The 21,940-nt window shown below is 36.2% G+C and overlaps 1 protein-coding gene across 7 annotated transcripts in view; it reads right to left on the minus strand.

Moving 5' to 3' along the window:
• The window catches only part of TAF2 (TATA-box binding protein associated factor 2), a 101,641-nt gene that overhangs the window by 53,751 nt on the left and 25,950 nt on the right, over positions 1 to 21,940 (minus strand). For all 7 annotated transcript variants that reach the window (XM_063817365.1, XM_063817363.1, XM_063817364.1 and 4 more), the window contains exons 4-15: positions 21,691 to 21,809; positions 19,289 to 19,430; positions 17,228 to 17,459; positions 13,088 to 13,272; positions 12,421 to 12,534; positions 10,965 to 11,064; positions 8,797 to 8,882; positions 6,757 to 6,892; positions 5,021 to 5,175; positions 4,219 to 4,333; positions 3,768 to 3,877; positions 629 to 694 (exon numbers count right to left, since the gene is read on the minus strand). In XM_063817365.1, the coding sequence (XP_063673435.1) occupies positions 629 to 694; positions 3,768 to 3,877; positions 4,219 to 4,333; positions 5,021 to 5,175; positions 6,757 to 6,892; positions 8,797 to 8,882; positions 10,965 to 11,064; positions 12,421 to 12,534; positions 13,088 to 13,272; positions 17,228 to 17,459; positions 19,289 to 19,341 (1,352 nt within the window). In that variant the 5' untranslated portion in view covers positions 19,342 to 19,430; positions 21,691 to 21,809. The remainder of the gene's footprint in view (positions 1 to 628; positions 695 to 3,767; positions 3,878 to 4,218; positions 4,334 to 5,020; positions 5,176 to 6,756; positions 6,893 to 8,796; positions 8,883 to 10,964; positions 11,065 to 12,420; positions 12,535 to 13,087; positions 13,273 to 17,227; positions 17,460 to 19,288; positions 19,431 to 21,690; positions 21,810 to 21,940) is intronic.

The following is a 21,940-nucleotide window of genomic DNA, read 5'->3' on the forward strand; positions in this document are numbered from 1 at the left end:
TCAAGTTAGTAAATAATTACAGAGGTTTTATAAAAAATATACAGGTACAGAATGGGCAAAATTAGAAAGTTTGAGCTGTATCATATTTAAAAATAAAACACTGTCCATCAATAAATATTACCACATAAAGTTTAGAACAGTGGTTTTTAAATTGTTTTGCAAGCATAGGGAGACTTAAGGCACCCAAGACCTTTGTTCTAAGGACAAAGAATCAATATCACCCGGGAGCTCATGAGAAATGCAAACTATCAGGCCTCACTAGTGTAGTACTGGATCAGAAACTGCATTTTGGGAAGGTCCCCAACTGATTCACATGCACATTATAGTCTGAGCACTGCTCTAGAGGCCACAAAGAGAGAATAAGGAAGCTGCCTAGTCAAAGTTGTGCTCACCCCTCAACCATAATGCATTTCCTCTTAATTTCACCTAGGCCCTGGCAGACTTACTTTTTATCTCTGATTAGTTATGATTTTACATAAACTGTTTTAACATAGGGTTTCTATTAAATTAAAAAAATGTTAAAGCACTCATTTGGAGGACAGTTACACACTTTTACATATGCGTAACAAAGTAGACAGATGAGAATGCAGAAAGTATTATAACCTTATATTTAAGTTAACTAACTTACTCCATTGCAGAAAGATCCATGTCAACTTCTTCTCCATTCATCAGTGGGATTTTTTTCTTTTTATTCCTACATTTAAGAAAAAGTCGGTTGGAAAATTGTGAGATTTCTAATTCTGAATGGACATTAACAGCAGCTAAAATTCAAATAAAGGATTTCACACAACATTGAAAGCTATCCTTAGGAAAAATGGCTATCAAATGTAATAAAATTTAAATAGAACAAAGTCTGTTTATTTTAAAGCTGGTGGGAATGAAGTAAACATCAAATTATTTTCCTGATCAAATGTTAACAAGAAGCATGAATATATAATAAAATGTCAACCTAAAACATATATTCCAAGAACTGATAGCTGCAATTTTGTATAGAAAAGGGGATATATCAATAAAGAAAACTCTTAAATAGAAAAAGGATCAGGCTTGAAATGGGACACGAATAATTCTGAGCTGTCAGCTGCATATATGCAAGGTTCTGTCCTATATGAATTAGCTAATAAAATATCTTAAGAGTATTGATCAATATGTAGAACCAATTAATACGTACAAGGTTCAAGATAAGCAAAAACAAAAGCAACAGTTTTTATGTTAACTGGGAAAGGGCAAATAAAAACAGGAACAGAGAAAACTTTTCCTGTGTTCCTCATACCAAAGAATACTCCAAATGACATTCTGTTATTACAGAGAAAAAAACCTGAGAATAGCAATCAAATGTTACCAATTTCCAAGGTGGATAGGACAAAAAGAAGTAAGAATCTCACTCTGATTTAAGAAAGCATTTTCTCAGAGTAAGAATGACTATAAGAAGATTTCAGAATCAAGTTCCTTAAAAGACTTCAAAGTCAACAGACACTCTCATCTATCTGAGTGAACTAAACACAGTCATGAGTATAATACAACTTCTGTTCCTGAAAGTTCGTATTTCTCCAGCAAAGCACAGATATGTTCTCATCTCTCACTGTTCAGAATACATACTAATTGTTGTGTTAAATAAGGGGTAAATGAAGAATATATTAAAGAAAAGTGGCAATTTGCCTTTGAAATACATCAAGAATGTTCTGAAGGGGCATGCTGATATAGAGAAAAAAGAAAAAAAGACATAGTAAGCAAGATGCAGAGGCTTTTCATGACATATTCAGTTCTTTCCCTTCAATCACCATTTTTCTAATATTTCCTGTAGGTATTAATCCAACAAGACTAATAAGAATGAACCTATTTGTCTTGAATTTTTTTCTAGTACCAAAAACTAAAACTTCCATTCTAGCTCCTCGGCCTCTACCTTCCAACAAAATGAGGATTCTTAAAACTAAATGTTAAAAATTCTTATAAAAATGTCATCAAGAAGGCAAGCAAACAAAGAATGTTTGGTAATACTAACTGGAAGTAAAATGAGGAAAAAAAGATACCTGATAACATGTTCTCTACCTAAAAAATTAGGTATACATAGGCCGGGCATGGTAGCTCACGCCTGTAATCCCAGCATTTTGGGGGGCCGAGGTGGGCAGATCATCTGAGGTCAGGAGTTCAAGACTAGCCTGGCTAACATGGTGAAACCCTGTCTCTACTAAAAATACAAAAAGTAGCGGGGCGTGGTGGCAGGCACCTGTAATCCCTGCTACTCAGAAGGCTGACGCAGGAGAATTGCTTGAACCGGGAGGCGGAGGTTGCAATGAGCTGAGATCGCGCCACTGCACTCTAGACTGGGTGACGGAGCAAGACTCTGTCTAAAAAAATTAGGTACACCTAAAACCACAAAAACCCTAGAAGAAAACCTAGGCAATACCATTCAGGACATAGGCATGGGCAAAGACTTTAGGACTAAACACCAAAAGCACTGGCAACAAAAGTCAAAATTGACAAATGGGATCTAATGAAACTAAAGAGCTTCTGCACAGTTAAAGAAGCTACCATCAGAGTGAACAGGCAACCTACAGAATTGGAAAAATTTTTGCAATCTATCCATATGACAAAGGGCTGATATCCAGAATCTACAAGGAACTTAAAGTTACAAGAAAAAAACCAACCCCAGGGGAGGGATAGCTTTAGGAGATATACCTAATGCTAAATGACGTGTTAATGGGTGCAGCACACCAGCATGGCACATATATACATAGGTAACTAACCCGCACATTGTGCACATGTACCCTAAAACTTAAAGTATAATAATAATAAAATAAAAAACAAAAACAAAAACAAACAAACAAAAAAAAACCCAACCCCATCAAAAAGTGGGTTAAGGATATGAACAGACACTTCTCAAAAGAAGACATTTATGAGGCAACAAACACATGAAAAAAAGCTCATCATCACTGGTCATTAGAGAAATGCAAATCAAAACCACAATGAGATACCATCTCACGCCAGTTAGAACGGCAATCATTAAAAAGTTAGGAAACAACACATGCTGGAGAGGATGTGGAGAAATAGGAATGCTTTTACACTGTTGGTGGAAGTGTAAATTAGTTCAACCATTGTGGAAGACAGTGTGGCAATTCCTCAAGGATCTAGAACCAGAAATACCATTTGACCCAGAAATCCCATTACTGGGTATTACCCAAAGGATTATAAATCATTCTCCTATAAAGACACATGCACACGTATGTTTATTGCAGCACTGTTCACAATAGCCAAGACTTGGAACCAACCCAAATGCCCATCAATGATAAACTGGATAAAGAAAATGTGGCACATATACACCATAGAATACTATGCAGCCATAAAAAAGAATGAGTTCATGTCCTTTGCAGGGACATGGATGAAGCTGGAAACCATTGTTCTCAGCAAACGAACACAGGAACAGAAAACCAAACACTGCATGTTCTCACTCATAAGTGGGAGTTGAACAATGAGAACACATGGACACAGGGAGGGGAACATCACACACCGGGGCCTGTCAGGAGGTGGGGGGCTAGGGGAAGGAGAGCATTAGGAGAAATACCTAATGTAGATGACGGGTTGATGGGTGCAGCAAACCACCATGGCACGTGTACACCTATGTAACAAACTTGCATATTCTGCACATGTATCCCACAACTTAAAGTATAATTTAAAAAAAATTAGGTATACAAGAAAATTTTTATTTTGGTATTTTAGTCTGTGAGATTTGTAGTTTAACTTTCAATTTATAGTTATTATGTAATGCCTACCTTCTACTTTTGGAATGGCAGGGTATATCATGTTTAAGGCTGTTTTCTTCAATTTGCAGTGTATGATTGAAGGATCCATCTAACTCCTGCACTGTCACTTTAAGTGGTCCCTTTTAAAAAAAAAAGTACTGTTCAGAGATGTGATTTAAAAAATACCAATATGTATGCTTATGTGTACAGAGAAATATAAATCAAGATATAAAATATTACACAAAATGAGTATCTGGAGACCTAGATAGGCAATTGGTGCCAAAGAGGGCAACTGGAAGATTCTGAGTCCCCAGAAATCTCTGTACTTCCTCTTCCCTTCTTTGACAAAGTCAATGTTTTCTCAATTTATCCACTTCAAACAAAATCTCATTAATTTCTAAGTAGTAACCCATCCCTAAGTCCCTCTTCTATTGAAACTGAGGAGATAGCAGTACAAAGGCGATTTTGGAAAAAGACTTACCACGTATTTCTGAGTTCCAGGAGATGTATAGTCCTGTTTTATTTCCAGTTCCAAGACATTTCGTTTTCTATTAAATGCAAAACTTCCATAAAATTTTACCACTCCACTCTGATCTCTGAAGAATTGTAAAGGAAAGTTTACATACTGAAACGAATATGTACTAAACAAAGTAAGTTATCCATCATGGTATTAATAATTTTCAAGTGCATTCCCACCAGTTCAAAGTTTGAGAGCATACTCTACAGTAAACCAGGTGGTAAAGTATTCAAAGTACTTGTGAAAAATGCTTTCCCAGATTTAAATAAAATTTCTGAAACACTGACAAATTTGTGTTTTGAAAGAAGCAGAACCACTATACAAAGTTATTAATAGTGTTTTAAAGTGAAAAATGCAAAAACTGCAAAATTCCAAGATACCACTCAAATTGCGCCAACCCCTAATCACATCCACAAGTCACTAAACTACCGCACCTCACAAGTAATCCTACAGGTCTGTCTGGTAGATTACTTACCTATCCTATCATCAAACCAATTTTTTTACTCACATATTCTTTACTCACTAGAAAGTACTTTAAAATATGCCAAACTTTACAAATATAAACATACATGTGTGTGCACCTTAATGTCTAGTAGGCATCTTAGATGAAACAATTCACAGTTCATCATTATTTCTACCATTGTTTAGAAATATAAACAGTTCATACTTCCTTGAGTCCCCCTCAAACCTCTCTTCTTCCATCTTCCCCTTGCACACATACCTTATTCCCTTCCCCACTTTGTTGAACTGCTATTGAAAAGGATACACCCACTGCTTTATTAACGGCTGAATATCTTTGCCAGAGACATTTGAAATGGATTTCAAAAACCCAGATGTGGAAACCAACATCTGACTCCACATATGTGACTGGAACTTCTGAGATGAAGCAGTACTAGCCAGACTTAGCAGTTTATTGAAAACCTGTAAGGATAAAATCATTTAGTAAATTCATATAACAGATTCTTTTCAATTATATAGAATACTCACTTTGCATTATAACTTTATTGTAGTCAATTATAGAAGACAATAATTTCACTATTTATTACACAGATTATTCTAAAGACTACTAGCAATAGAAATATGCAAAGATATAAGCAGCCAGAATACAAAACCATTCTTCATATAAACATTATTGAATGTTAATGATGTACTGAATAATATTAAGAATTATAGTAAGAATAATATATAATACCTATAATTTATTGTAGTTTATATAGAAACTAGAAATTAAGAAGCTAATGATACTCATCAGGATTTATACCAATCCAAAGCTTGAGTGGCTCTTTATGGACCATCTCTCTTTTAACGTTTCTGTTCTTCATTCTAAAGGCCAGGTGTGGTGGCTCATGCCTGTAATCCTAGCACTTTGAGAGACCAAGGTAAGTGGGTAGCTTGAGCCCAGGAGTTTGAGATCAGACTGGGCAACATAGTGAAACCCCATCTCTACAAACAATACAAAAATTAGTCAGGCACGATGGTGCATGCTTGTAGTCCCGGCAACTCAGGAGGCTGAGAGAGATGAGAGGATCCCTTGAGCCTGGGAGGTCAAGGCTGCAGTGGGCCGTGACTGCACCACTGCACTCCAGCCTGGGTGACAGAGTGAGACCCTATCTCAAAAAAAAACAAAACAAACCAAAAAAAGGCAAGGTGAAGGACAGAAAGATTAAAGAAACTGAACTTTACAGCAAACTTAAAATGCTTTAAAAAAAGCATTATTTTTTACCTGCCTCTAAGAATGTTAACAATGAAAAAAAATGGCTGAACATTTGGTTTCCACTTGCAACTACTAAATCACAACCATTTACTCTGAAACTTGCTTAAAATACATGGCAAAATTTAGCGATAGCAAAAATAAACATCTTTTTTATTGGTTTACGTTTTTCTATTGAAAAGTTTAAAGTGGCATTTCATCCTTAATACAATGCAGAACACAAATTCATATGTATAAATATGTTTTACTTTCATCCCCACAATTCTAGTTTTTTTTTCTTTTGAGACAGTCTCACTCTGTCACCCAGGCTGGTATGAAGTGGCACAATCATAGCTCACTGCAGCTTCAACCTCCTGGACTCAAGCAATCTTCCTGCCTCCACCTCCCAAGAAGGTGGGACTACAGAATCATGCCACTATGCCTGACTTAGTAATAAAAATTTTTTTGAGATGGGGGGGGGGTCTTACTATACTGCCCAGGCTGGTCTCAAACCCCTGGCCTCAAGCAATCATCCCACCTCAGCCTCCCAAAGTGCTGGGATTACAGGCATGAGATACCATGCCCAGCCACCACATTCTAATTATATCTTCATAAAATTCATGTGCAAAGTTGTTCTGGTATTGATACCCATTCTACATCTGAGGAAATGCAAATATAAAGCACAGGTTACTTAGTGAGCAAACAAAACTATAAATCCAGATGTCCTGACTCCTATTCTACAGAAACATACTCAGATTATACACATACAGATCTTTATTTACCATTGTTAAGTTCTTAACTTTAATACTTACTTGTAGCATAAATTCCATACTGATCCTATTTTCAATCAATCTCATCACAAGGTGGGCTTTACACTGAAACATAGTGTAGTATTCCCAGGACAGTGTATGTGGATGCTTTATTGAAAAGTGTAGATGGGAAGCCGGACTAAAAAAAATAAACACATTTACCTAATACAGCAAATGTGACTATTAAATAAAAAATAAATTTCATGACCACATCAAGAAAATACCCAAAAAACCTCAGGGGAATATATAAGCAATTTCCTTAGTACTAATAAACATCTAAAAATAAACTTAACTAGAAGAAAATTATGAAGTTTTACTTAAGGACATAAAGGAAAATCTGAATAAATGGAAACAAACACCAAGCTCCTACATGGGAAGATACAATACTGTAAATACTTCCATTCTCCCCAAATCCATCAATACAATCAATGCAATTCCAATCAATATCCCAACATTGAAGCATGCACTAAAATATATTAAAGATTGATTATATATGTAAAACAAAAACCATTATAAAAGTACTAAAAGAAATGAAGGAAAAAATTTCTCTTTATATTTTGGGATGGGAAAAATTTTCCTAAGAAAAAATATAAAATCTGGAAGACATAAAGACCACAATGATTACGTAAAAATTAAAACATTTTGACATAATGAAAAGGATCATAAGTAAATTTAGAGAACGATACAGTCTAGAAAATATTTACGACATACATAAACATTTAATTTGTTTACAAATTATCACTAGACCAAATAATGCTATGGTGAGTATCTTTTTACACATGTGCAAATATTTCTGTATGATAAATGCCTAGAAGAATTTCTTTCTTTTTTTTTTTTTTTTTTTTTTGAGATGGAGTCTCGCTCTTATCCCCAGGCTGGAGTGCAGTGGCACAATCTTGGCTCACTGCAACCTCCACCTCCCAGGTTCAAGTGATTCTCTTGCCTCAGCCTCTCAAGTAGTTGGGACCAGGCACCCACCACCATGCCTGGCTAATTTTTGTATTTTTTGGTAGAGATGTGGTTTTGCCATGTTGGTAGGCTGGTCTCAAACTCCTGAACTCTGGTGATCCACCTGCCCAGCATCCCAAAGTGCTGGGATTACAGGCATGAGCCCCCGCGCTGGGCCAGAAGAATTTCTACATGATCACATACCTAGAAGAATTGCTGGATCTAAAAATTACCCATTCTACAATTCTGATTAGTACCACACTTAATTACCCATCAGAAACACTGTATCAAACTACACTCTCACAGTGTATGAGTGGTGCTATAGTGTTTGAATGATGGTGCCCCCTCCAAAATTCATGTTGAAACTTAAACCCCAATGCAACAGTCTTAAGAGGTGGCCTTTGGGAAGTGATTAAATCATCAGGGATCTACCCTCATGAATGGGATTAGCGCCCTCATAAAAAGGCTCCAGGTTGAAGGGAGCGTTCTCTTGCCCTGCCATCCCTTCCACCTTGTGAGGACACAACATTCTTTCCCGCTGGAGGATGCAGCAACTAGGTGCCAACTAGGTGCAGAGAGCAGCCCTCACCAGACACCAATCCTCCCAGTGCCTCAGTCTTGAACTTCCCAGCCTCCAGAACAAGAAGTAAATTTCTACTGTTTACATTATTACCCAGTCTGTGGTACTTTGGTATAGTAGAATAAACAAACTATGGCAAGTGGTATTATGCATCTCCTTCAAAATGTGGCATATTGGTTAAGGCAGGAGGATTGCTTGAGCCCAAGAGTTTGAGATCAGCCTGGGTAACAATGTGAGACCCCATTTAAAAAAAAATTAAAAAAAAATTTTTAATGTGGCACATTAAAACTTCAGATACTTTATAATCAATCTGATATTTTAAAAATTATTTTTATATTTTACTTATTACTTCCAATCTTATGAGCTTTATGAGTCTGTAAGCTTTAGCAAAGAATAGCAATAAGAAAAAGGTTAAATAAATTCTGAGGTACAATGAAATACTATTTAGCTCTTAAATGGAATAATTGTTATATATAGTCAAGGTTTATAATATCATCTCTGAACAATAAACATACTTATCCTTCTCTTTTCCTCCACCAAATATGGGATGTAGTAAAACCCCACCAGTTTTTAGTTCATATGCCACTATTTTGTCTAGCTCCTAAAAAATATAAAAAATAGGAGTCAGTAAAATTTGTAAAGTGACATTTTTTTACATACCAAATTTTAGAATTAAACTGTGAATTCTCATTTCCTAAAATCAGAATGTAAATTTCTTAAAATAAGTGAAATGTATTTAAAGAGTAGTTTATGTTCTTATAAACAAAGCAGCCTACACAGCTGGCAGAATGACAAAAGCCAAAGACTTCTCTACTTTATGACTTCAGGGCTGGACAGCAGCCTGGCAACTTTTTCTTATGTCTGTTCTCAATCTCTCTGAGCTGTCTCCAAGTTTATTTTTTCCTTCTCTGTATTTTGCTTCAAAGAATTTAGGCGAGTAAAAAGGAATGGGAATAAATTATGTCAGGAATCCATCATTTTAAAACTTCGCCAGTCTTCTCTAACATGACATAAATTGAACTTTTAAAAAGGGGGATTTTTTTTTTTAAAAAAGAAAAAAAAAAGGGGGGTTGGGGGTGGTTGTTTTGTTTTGTTTTGAGACAGGGTTTTACTCTGTCACCCAGGCTGGAGTTCAGTAGCTGATTATGGCTTACTGCAGCCTTGACTTCCTGGGCTTAGGTGATCCTCCCACCTCAGCCCAAGAAGCTAGAACTACAGGCACATGCCACCGTGCCTGGTTAATTAAAAGAAAAAAAGCATAAGTGAAGACGGGCGCAGTGGCTCACATCTGTAATCCCAGCACTTTGGGAGGCTGAGGCAAGTGGATCACGAGGTCAGGAGTTCGAGACCATCCTGGCCAACATGGTGAAATCCCGTCTCTACTAAAAATACAAAAAATTAGCCGGGCGTGATGGCGGGTGCCTGTAATCCCAGCTCTCAGGAGGCTAAGGTGGAAGAATCGCTTAAGCCCGGGAGGCAGAGGTTGCAGTGAGCCGAGATTGCGCCACTGCACTATAGCCTGAGCAACAGAGTGAGACTCCGTCTCAAAAAAAAAAAAAAGCATAAGTTAAAATAAAGACACTACCACAATTGTGCTGGAAACTCCTAACTACTTTAAATAATACAGATGTAGTATAGAAAAGTGGCAAACAGCATAGAGAAGAAACTAAAAGCCAAGCTGGAATCCTGGGCCTACTACTTACTAGCTGTATACTTTGACCAAATAATTTAACCTTTCTTTCTGTTCCTCAGTTTCTTCATCTATAAAATGGGAATGATAGCAAGGTAGTTAGGAGAATTAAGATCATTTTAATATTTATAAAACATTTCTAACAGTGCGTGAAATATTTTAAGTGTTGTGTTACTTTGTTCTTCTTCTTTAATAGTTTCTGAAATAAAGAAGAGACTCCAGTTCTAGATGTACAAATACCTTAATAGCTCTAGGTGTTTGAAGTCTTCGAAAATTAACTTTTTGGCTTACTTGAGTTTACTCTTGGATGATAATAATATGTAAAATGAGAATATGGGGAAGATGATAAGGTTTGTTTAATGAAGATATGAAAGGCTGCAATTCTTCCACCTGAGAAGGAAGACACTAAGCATGATATGATTAAAATGTTTATGTATATGACCACAAGGTGCTAAGTAAAATACAACTGATGTTTTCTTTTTGGCCAAATCTTTAAATCGTTAAAAAAAAAAAAAAAGATGTGACAATGACAACATAAATGCATTCAAAGCCTAGCCAGAATATAATAAGCAGTTAATATGTGCAAAGCATCATGCACATTACTTGTATAATGTCTAATAATCTCTGCCTATGGGCAGACACTACAATTGCCCTCCTTAAACAGAGACTTGGAAAGATTAAGGTTACAAAGCTAACAAATTTAGGAAGCACAGTTACAAACGACTACTATAAGGAGCTGGGACATACCTAACGACCAATCTGATGTTTAAGAAACTTAAATATTCTCTTCCTTAGGGGGAAAAAAGGTTTTTAGGGGCCAATGTTGACAATGGAGATTAGATAAAATAGACCATTAGTCTTTCTCAGTAAATCGATTCCCATTTTGCTGGGAAAAATTAGGGATTTTCAAGCAGTATTTTAAAAGCATTTTACAGTCATTAAAAATGGAGGACATGAGACTTGTAAGTGGATAAGGGATCTAGCTGTTATTACCTCTTTAATCCAATGGCGGTACTCATTAACACCAAAAGTTTTTTTCATCCAAAGTCCATAGATATAGCCTGAAATTCCCTTCAGCACCCATTCATCAGACCTAAGCAAAAAGTCAAAGTATAAATTACTTTTAATCATAAAAACTCCTCAGATAATGTCAAAGAGGATAACGGAATAAGTGTAGTGTGTATTTCCCTGCCTTCATAAAGAAAATGAAAATTATTAACAAATCATCAGGTTTCCCAACTTCCTCTGAGTTCTACTTGCCCATTTATTATACCTTATTCACACCTGCCTTTACCTTTCATTATGAGACTGCTTTACAGTCTTGCTTCAGGTATAAATTACCAGAGTACATGCTCTACTCTGACAGTGCTGCTTCCCTCCTGCCCAACTCTGTTCTTACTGTCTCTGCCTCTAAGGAAATACTTGCTCATAGCCAGGACTATACTGTTCAATTCTAAAAGTCTACATGCTATTATTGCCAATCCCATGCATTATGCCATTACCAATGACATTCTAAAACCTAAAGTTTAATTCCTTCATTCATTTTTTTTGCTTTCTCTAGAAAAATGGCAATTAACATCACTCACTCATTTATTCATTTGTATACTCATCCATCTATCCATCTACCCACTCCATCCATCCATCCATCCATAATATTTTGCCTACTACATTCCAAGCACTATTCTTTAATGAAACTTCTACATGTGGTTTTAGGAAAACTACAAATCAACAGATCTATCTTTAGTCTCTGCCCTCTCCTCTCCACTCCAGCAAGCGAAAAAAGAAAACCAAGATTTCCATACTATATATAGTATAGAATGTTCACAATTATAATCTTAATTTTTCTGTTTTCTTCAAAATAATCTCAAGTTAATAAAAAAGAAAAGAAAAAGCATTTATACCTTTCATTTCTTTCAACAAACTGGTACAAAGCTGAGCACTAGTAGGCAAATCCCTAAATAATTATTAATATTGCAGAGGAGCACTATTTTACATTAAATATTGAGTTATTTCCAATTGCTTTGAACACTGACATTAAAATTCTAACTTCAGATTTCTGTACATTTAAGTTCTTTTATTTATAGAATTCATTCAGTTCTTTAAGACACTGTTTTACCAAAATCTTACCTTATAAACTGCAGAAGTGATTATATTGATTTCACGGCCAAAAAGTTAGGATAAAACTTATAATCATTTTTCTTTAAATACATATAGAACAGTGTCTTTTAAATTAGCTAATTTAATTAACTAATAAATATAAGTGACTATATTGATTTCATGGCCAAAAATTAGGATGAAACTTATAATCATTTTTCTTTAAATACATATAGAACAGTGTCTCTTAAATTAGCTATCTGCAATTAGGGCAAAGGTCAGCTTAAATGCAGAGAAAGAAAAGAAAAATAAACTTGATTCTTTTCTCAGTAGTATGAACTTTCAGGTCACTCACCAAGACATTCTAGATATGAAACAACCAAAAAACTGCTGGGCCAAGGATTGGGCTAAACACCTTCTAGTCAAAGGTGTCTCATCTATAATCATGGCACTGTGTAAAAGATTTGTGCTGGAATTTAAAAGAGAAGAAAGCTCATTATAACCAAGAAATAAATACTTATTCAGTTAAAATAATTCCACTTTTAAAACAATGGAAGTTAAATAGAAAAAAAATTCTCCCACCTTTCTAATCTTTTCAAAATTTAGCTAAAATTCATCATCTTAGTAACTTGCTTAAAGCAAAGAACACATTTTCCACTGATGATATCAGTAAATTTCTGACAATATCAGTACATTTTTAAATAGTGCTAGAAAAAAATTCATACTAGTCATACAATAATTCGTACAATTTTTAAAGAATTTATGAAAACAAGACTAAAACAGGGAAAATACTAATATTAGTTAATTCTGGATGAAGATGAGCCTTTTGAGTTATCTCAAAAACTTTGTCTTCATGTTTTTCTACATTTAAAAAATTTTAAAACCAAATTTTCTACAAAGCCAATCACATCCAAATTGCGGAAAAAAGTTCAAAGCTCGTCTTAAAATTGACCACAAAATCAGTAAATTTTCTTCATATCATGATCTTAATTTAGGCATTTCAAATCTGAAGAGATACCAACCTAAAAATGCTCATGGAAGCATAAGCAGCCACTTCAACATAAGCCTCATCAATGAAGACAGTCTTAAAACAGGAGTATGGGTAACGACATGTAAGAATTTCTTCATAAAATTCAAAGACTTCATGAAGGTATGATGTGGTATGTTTCAGCAATGGAAGAAGTTGGGGCAAACAAAAATGAGTAACCTGAAAAGAAGAAGCAAGGAAGATCATCTAAATGAAAGAGTTAACTTTAATATTGGAAATTTCCTAAACATCTCAATTATAAATAAATGTTCTCATAAATCTATTCTTTAATAATTTCAAGATGCTGAAAGAAAATGTTGTGAAAATAGTGATCACTTTTACTGATCACATTTATAAAATATTAACTGTACTTAAAAATTAAATTCACGGTGGATTATAAGTCTATGGAATGCTCAGACCAACTAAAATACAACTCTAGTTCCAAATTCAATTAAAATTTTTTCTCATAGGTACACATAATAAGACTTAAATTTCAAAGGCTTATTATAAACATACCTCTTATTCATAAATATTTAACCCAGTGAATAATGCAAGTTATAGTACTATCTTATCAACAGTTAATGTTAATCATATTATCTGCATATAAAAATAATTACTGTAGTCCCCCTCTAATATTTCAATTACACACCAAAAACTGCAGAAAAGTTTACTGGTAGTTAGGAGATTAAAAAATGCCTGCAACAGAAATAGTAACTCTGGTTTTTTTCATTAGGTTACATCTCACTTTGGTCACACAAATATCATATGCTATCTCTTATTATGATCTGTGCCAAATGAGTGCCATCAACAATGACACAGGTCACTGACTAGAACAACCGTGTAAGGTTTCATGCAGGAGTGTGAAGCTGTGGTAATCTTTTTGAGTTCAACAGAAGTTTGATAGGAAACTTTTGGTACAGGAAAAGATAACGTCCCAGGGTCAAAGATGGGAAGAAAAAAGGTATGATCAGAGAAATATAAGTAAACTATTTTGAATATAACATCTATTACGGTCAAATTATAGAAGATCTTGAAAGCCATGCTAAAGAGTTCTAATTACTGCAGAATTATAAAGGCAAGGGAAATTTTTATCATAAAAATTATTCTTCTAATAGCATTTAAAAAGAACAGATTAGAGGCTACCATAAGAGTGGAGAAAAGCATCTATGTATTACTAATAATCAGGGCCCAAATTTGTATCATGATTAACACTCTGTTTGTATTAATCATATTTAATCATAATTTTGTGTATGCAAATAAAAAATACTATTCACCAAAAAAAGGACTAATTTTTAGACAAATCCTACAAGACAGCAAATTTACTGATAATGCAGACAACAAGTCATGTATTTGACACAGAGAAGACTAAGTCAGGAAAAACAATTCTTGACTATCATTTGCCTTGTTCCTATTCAATAGCTCAGAGTAGAAAAAAAATTCTTCTTAAATACAAAATCGGTACTAATCAAACATTGATTTTTAAAAAATTTTTTTATATTATCATTTTTTATTATACTTTAAGTTCTAGGGTACATGCGTACAATGTGCAGGTTAAATATGTATACATGTGCCATGTTGGTGTGCTGCACCCATCAACTCATCATTTATATTAGGTATATCTCCTAATGCTATCCCTCCCCCATCCCCCCACCCCACGACAGGCCCTGGTGTGTGATGTTCCCCTTCCTGTGTCCAAGTGTTCTCATTGTTCAGTTCCCACCTATGAGTGAGAACATGTGGTGTTTGGTTTTTTGTCCTTGCGAGTTTGCTGAGAATAATGGTTTCCAGCTTCATCCATGTCCCTGCAAAGGACATGAACTCATCCTTTTTTATGGCTGCATAGTATTCCATAATGCATATGTGCCACATTTTCTTAATCCAGCCTATCACTGATGGACTGGGTTGGTTCCAAGTCTTTGCTATTGTGAATAGTGCTGCAATAAACATACATGTGCATCTGTCTTTATAGCAGCATGATTTATAATCCTTTGGGTATATACCCAGTAATGGGATGGCTGGGTCAAATGGTATTTCTAGTTCTAGATCCTTGAGGAATTGCCACACTGTCTTCCACAATGGTTGAACTAGTTTACAGTCCCACCAACAGTGTAAAAGTGTTCCTATTTCTCCACATCCTCTCCAGCACCTGTTGTTTCCTGACTTTTTACTGATCGCCATTCTAACTGGTTTGAGGTGGTATCTCATTGTGGTTTTGATTTGCATTTCTCTGATGGCCAGTGATGATGAGCATTTTTTCATGTGTCTGTTGGCTGCATAAATGTCTTCTTTTGAGAAGTGTCTGTTCATATCCTTCGCCCATTTTTTGATGGGGTTGTTTTTTTCTTGTAAATTTGACTTCTTTGTAGATTCTGCATATTAGCCCTTTGTCAGATGAGTAGATTGCAAAAATTTTTCCAATTCTGTAGGTTGCCTGTTCACTCTGGTGGTAGTTTCTTTTGCTGTGCAGAAACGCTTTAGTTTAATTAGATCCCATTTGTCAATTTTGGCTTTTGTTGCCATTGCTTTTGGTGTTTTAGATAAGAAGTCCTTGCCCATGCCTATGTCCCGAAGGGTACTGCCTAGGTTTTCTTCTAGGGTTTTTATAGTTTTAGGTCTAACATTAAAGTCTTTAATCCATCTTGAATTAACTTTTATATAAGGTGTAAGGAAGGGATCCAGTTTCAGCTTTCTACATATGGCTAGCCAGTTTTCCCAGCACCATTTATTAAATAGGGAATCCTTTCCCCATTTCTTGTTTTTATCAGGTTTGTCAAAGATCAGATGGTTGTAGATGTGTGGTATTATTTCTGAGGCCTCTGTTCTGTTCCATTGGTCTATATCTCTGTTTTGGTACCAGTACCATGCTGTTTTGGTTACTGTAGCCTTGTAGTATAGTTTGAAGTCAGGTAGCATGTTTAAAGCTGATCATTTACCAAAGACAATAAAGTTCACTGCTAATCTTATTAGTGGATAAACCTTTAAAAAGAGTCATTGTTAAGACAACGTAAGCAAAACCAACACAAAATATCCTGAATCTTTTCCATGAGTGATTTTACAAATCCTGTGAATTTCAGCAAGGCAAATATAAAAGGCAAACTGAGGAGCTCACCGAAAGCCTGCTGCCCTCAATTTTTATTCACATGACTAAAAGAAATGCTGTGGAGATATACGTGGTCAAATTATATGCTTATGTATTTCTTTTTTAAAAAATAAACCTAAATTGAAGACGAAAGAAGAGAGTTAACAACTAATAAATCATTTTCTAATCAGCAGAAGTCTCATGCTTGGGGAGGCCTAAAACTGTAATTTGGCCTGTCAATTGATAAATGAATTGTGATAAGATATGTGCTGGGAAGAAACTAGAAGTCTTCATGAGTTTGCTAACCAGGTTTCTAACTCTGTCTGTCTGTTTTCCTCTGTATAGGTTGAAGAGAGAATAAATCTTGCTCTTTAATTTTGAATTTACAATATTTTAGATTCCAGAGATGGGACCACAACATTCAAAAACATGATAAATGAAAAGATGTCATTAGTAATGAACAAAATTAGTTACAGAAATCTACCTATATGCTAAATCAAGATATAACTGAAGCTCTTTTGAAATGCTAAGACTCTGTTGGAAAATAATCTGAAATTTAAATACAACATTTTGAAAGAAATTCATTCAAGAATTCACATCATTATATATATTAGATAAGGAAACATTTTCTCTCTAGTCATATTCTTGATAGTTGAAAAAAGAGTGAAGGAAGACAATATTTCATTAATATCTACTTTTTTTTTTTTTTTTTTTGAGATGTCGCTCTGTCATCAAGGCTGGAGTGCAGTGGCACAATCTCAGCTCACTACAAGCTCTGCCTCCCGGGTTCAAGCCATTCTCCTGCCTCAGCCTCCCGAGTAGCTGAGACTACAGGCACCCACCACCACGCCTGGCTAATTTTTTGTATTTTTAGTAATGACAGGGTTTTACTGTGTTAGCCAGGATGGTCTCGATCTTCTGACCCTGTGATCCGCCCAACTTGGCCTCCCAAAGTGCTGGGATTACAGGCATGAGCCACCGTGCCTTGCCAATATCTATCTTTTTAAAAGCAGTAAAGGGCCAGGAGAAGAGTAAGAGAGGAGAGCTCTGACTTACCTCATGCATGTATGGATCTACCAGTATTTCAAATGGTCCAATGGCCAAGGAGATATTTGACGCTGCTGTAGGAATGGTAAGCATATAATGGAAAGTTTTCTTCCTCATATCATGAGTATACACTGTCTCCACCAAATCGCCATTAGAAACAGCAACCATTGCAGCATCTACTGTAAATTCTAATTTCCATGTACACAATTCAGAGTATGAATCAACACAAGGGAACCAAAATCTAGAAAAAAGATTGACAGTATAGAAAATGTATTCAAAGAGTTCTCTACATTGTTTTCCCCACATGCAAGTTATTTTAGCATTTCTAGAAAATGAACAAACAAAACCTTTAACTATTTGGCTACTGAAGCTTTTTACTGTACAACCTGAAAAAAATCTGATAAAATAAAATGTTTCCAAATACTATTTGGCAATATTAAGAAAATATATTATGTGGTACCATCAGTTCAAACCCTAAAAAGAGTTAAGCAATTCTTAGCTTTCAGTGTTTTAAAAAATAATTTTAACTTGTATACGCACATTAGTCAGTTTTTATGCAGCATTCATTTCTAGAAACTAAAAAAGGCTCACAGCAAAAAGTTTTATAAAGCATAACTAACATTCAGAATTTATTCCATTAAATTATAAAACTGCTTTTTTGGAGTATGTAACGTATTCTATAAATTCAAACTGAGTGCTGGTTAAGTTAGATATAATATTTATAGTCAGCTTTCATCAGTTCAGTAAGGTGTTACGTGACAGGGTAGGTACTTAGTATTGAGGCACAAAAGTATGTAAGACATTATCCCTGGTTTAGAGAAGTTATTATAATAATCTGAGGACAGGCTGGGCGCAGTGGCTGACACCTGTAATCCCAGCACTATGGGAGGCTGAGGCAGGTGGATTACCTGAGGTCAGGAGTTGGAAACCAGCCTGGCCAACATGGTGAAACCCTGTCTCTACTAATAATACAAAAATTGGCCAGGCATGTGGCATCTGCCTGTAATCCCAGCTACTCCAGAGGCTGAGGCAGGAGGATCACTTGAACCTGGAAGGTGGAGGTTGCATGAGCCGAGATTGCGCCACTGCACTCCAGCTGGTGCAACAGGCTATCTCTACTAAAGATATGACGAAACCTCATCTCTACTAAAAATAAAATAATTAGCCAGGTGTGGTGGCACATGCCTGTAGTCCCAGCTACTTAGGAGGATAGGTAGGAGAATCACTGGAACCCAGGAGGTGGGGATTGCAGTGAGCCAAGATTATGCCACTGCACTCCAGCCTGGACAACAGAGTGAGACTCTGTTTCAAAAAAAATAAATAAATAAGCAGAGTTGAGTAGTAGAATGTGGAGTGGGGAAGTAGAGTATGAAAGCAGGTGAGAGGAGGTCTCTATAATGCTTGTAATATTCTTTGTCTCTAGATGTAAATTATGTAGGCTTGTTCACTTGTGAAAATTCATCGAGCTTTACATTCTGTGCAATTTTCTGTATGTATGTTTTACTTCAACATAAAGTTTTTAAAAAAGAAGGAATCAAGTGAGATGATTATTTTAGAACAGTAGACATGAAAAAGAGAAGAAGGGAGATGTAAGATTGAGGAGGGGTCGGGCATGGTGGCTCATGCCTGTAATCCCAGCACTTTGGGAGGCCGAGGCAGGCGGATCACTTGAGGTAAGGAATTAAAGGCCATTCTGGCCAACATGGTAAAACCCCATCTGTACTAAAAATATAAAAAATTAGGCAGGTGTAGTGGTGAATGCCTGTAATACCAGCTACTTGGGAGGCTGAGGCATGAGAATCACTTGAACCCAGGAGGCACAGGTTGCAATGAGCAGAGATAGCACCCCAGTGCATTCCAACAAGGGTGACAGAGCAAGACTGTCTGAAAAAAAAAAAAAAAAATTTTTTTTTTTAAGAGGAATGACTAACAGAAAGTAATTTGAAAGAAGTCTAAATTTGGGAGGGAATAAAACTAGTATTTCTTGTTTTACACCAAATGTATGTCTTGCCTATACATAAAAAATGCAATTTAAAAATTAATTGAAATATTTAAGAATTTATAATCTACCTTGTAGAATTTTGATACCCACAAGAGAAAACATGAGCACCTCTCTCTGCCATACTTCCCTCTACACTGGGTACCACAAAATGAAGACCTCCTTTGGGCTGATCCAAAGAAAAATTGATGTGTATCTTCAGGACCTTTAACTCTGCAACAAATAAACATATACACACATTGATACATAAGTAAGTTACAGTGGTCTATATAATAAAGACAAAGATTTAATGCTGAACATGAAATGAAATTGAGGACTGAGATTTATATGAAAAACCACACTACTTACCCTAGTTTAGACTTTTACCATATGTCTGCCTATATTAACTCAACAGGCTGCCCCTATTGGTTTTCTACCTCCAGTCAATTATAACTATTGCTTGTATTATTTTCCCAAAATACACCTTTGGTTACGCCATATCCTCCTCTCAACATTTCTGACAATGTACAATGCCTAAAAAGTCCAAAACTCCCACACTGCACACTTAGGCCTTCCAAATCCAACCCCAAACTTACTGATATAGTTTGGCTCTGTGTCCCCACCCAAATCTCATCTTGCAGCGCCCATAACTCCCATGTGGTATGGGAGGGACCTGGTAGGAGGTAATTGAATCACAGGGGCAAGTCTTTCCCTTGCTGTTCTTGTGATAGTGAATAAGTGTCACAAGATCTGATGGTTTTCAAAATGGGAGTTGCCCTGCACAAGCTCTCTCTCTCTCTTTTTGCTGGCAGCCATCTGCATAAGACATGACTTGCTCTTCCTTGCCTTCTGCCAAGATTGTGAGGTCTCCCCAGCCATGTCAAACTACAAGTTCATTAAACCTCTTTTTCCTCCTAGTCTCAGGTATGTCTTTATCAGCAGCATGAAAACGGACTAATACACTTACTTTTCAAGTTCTTTCTCTTATTATATTATCCCACAAACTTAACCCTGGGTGACTTTGGGGAGTACAAGGATGAGAGGTAGAGTAGGGAACACCACTGGAGAATTTGCATTATTATCACGTTTTTTGTTATGCTTGATTTCTTCACTATAAACTGCGTTGCTTTCATAAGATTTTAATTTCCTTCCAAGAATTACAATCATATGCACTATCTCCAAACCCTAAAAATGCAATGACGACTTCCACATCTGTCCCCTAAATTAGGGTAAGTTCCTCCACAAACCCTACCCCGCCCCCAGCACCCACAACGGAAACCAATAAACAAAACAAGGACTCTTTTACTTCCTTGATTAATTTTTATAAGGCTAAATAAGCAAGGCGGAAGCTAATATACAATATTACAATGGCTAAAACTTTACACAAGACACAAAGAAGGTTTAAAAAGTCTGTAGACTGAGTATCAGGAACCATGTGTTTTAGCTTTAACTTCACCAATAATTTGCTAAGTGAAGTTCAGCAGGTCACTCACTCTCATTAGACTTCAGATTACTCTTCTGTAAAAAGAAGGAATTTAACCAGATTTTTTCAGGATCTTTCCTGCTACAAAATGCTATAATTCTAAACTAATTTGATATTGTGCGGGTTCTATCTGTATGATTTTTTAAAAATATTTTTCACGGCCAGGCACAGTGGCTCACGCCTGTAATCCCAGCACTTTGGGAGGCCAAGGAGGGTGGATCACCTGAGGTCAGGAGTTCGAGAGCAGCCTGGCCAACATGATGAAACCCTGTCTCTACTAAAAATACAAAAATCAGCCAGGCGTGGTGGCAGGAGACTGGAATCCTAGCTACTCGGTGGCTGCGGCAGAAGAATTCCTTGAACTCGGGAGGCAGAGGTTGCAGTGAGCCAAGATTGCGCCATTGCACTCCACCCTGGGCAACAAGAGCGAAACTCCGTCTCAAACAAAACAAAAAAAAATTTTTTTTTTGCTTTAAAAAACAACGGTGAAATAAATTGCTTTTTTCACAGCCCTGAAATGATATCATCCTGTTAGCCAGTGATCCTTAATAAGAAAAAGAGCTTCCAACCCATTCTGTATATTTCAACTGGTTAATTTACAATTTTGACATCATTAATGTTTTTTCGTTTTTTTTTTTTTTTTTTTTAGATGGAGTCTCACTCTGTTGCACAGGTTGGAGTGCAGGGGTGCAATCTCAGCTCACTGCAATCTCCACCTCCTGGGTTCAAGCAATTCTCCTGCCTCAGCCTCCTGAGTAGCTGGGATTACATGCGCCCACCAAGCCTGGATAATTTTTGTATTTTTAGTAGAGATGGGGTTTCGCCATGTTGGCCAGGCTGGTCTTGAACTCCTGATCTTAGGTGATCCACCCGCCTCAGCCTCCCAAAGTGCTGGGATTACAGGCATGAGGCACAGTGCCTGGCCAGCATCATTAGTTCTCATGTAAAATTCTCTAGTCTCTGAATCTAACATGATTTTAGTGCACAGTCAATATACTCTTGGTGCTTTACCATCAACGTGTTTCCATAGCTCTGATGGAACCTTAATGCAAAGTTCTCCATTTCCTGCATCAGGGTCCACAGCACTAACTGCAGCTGCATAAGCATTGGAAAAATAATTGAGGTTTCTCCTGGGGAAAAAAAAAGAGCCAACTTTTAATAATAAGCCATGTATCTTACCAAGCATTTTTCTTTCTTTCTTTTTTTTTTTTTTTTTAGATGAAGTCTCACTCTGTTGCCCAGGCCAGAGTTCAGTGGCACC

The sequence above is a fragment of the Pan troglodytes genome, chromosome 7, assembly GCF_028858775.2.
Source record: "Pan troglodytes isolate AG18354 chromosome 7, NHGRI_mPanTro3-v2.0_pri, whole genome shotgun sequence".
NCBI classification, from domain to species: Eukaryota; Metazoa; Chordata; class Mammalia; order Primates; family Hominidae; genus Pan; species Pan troglodytes.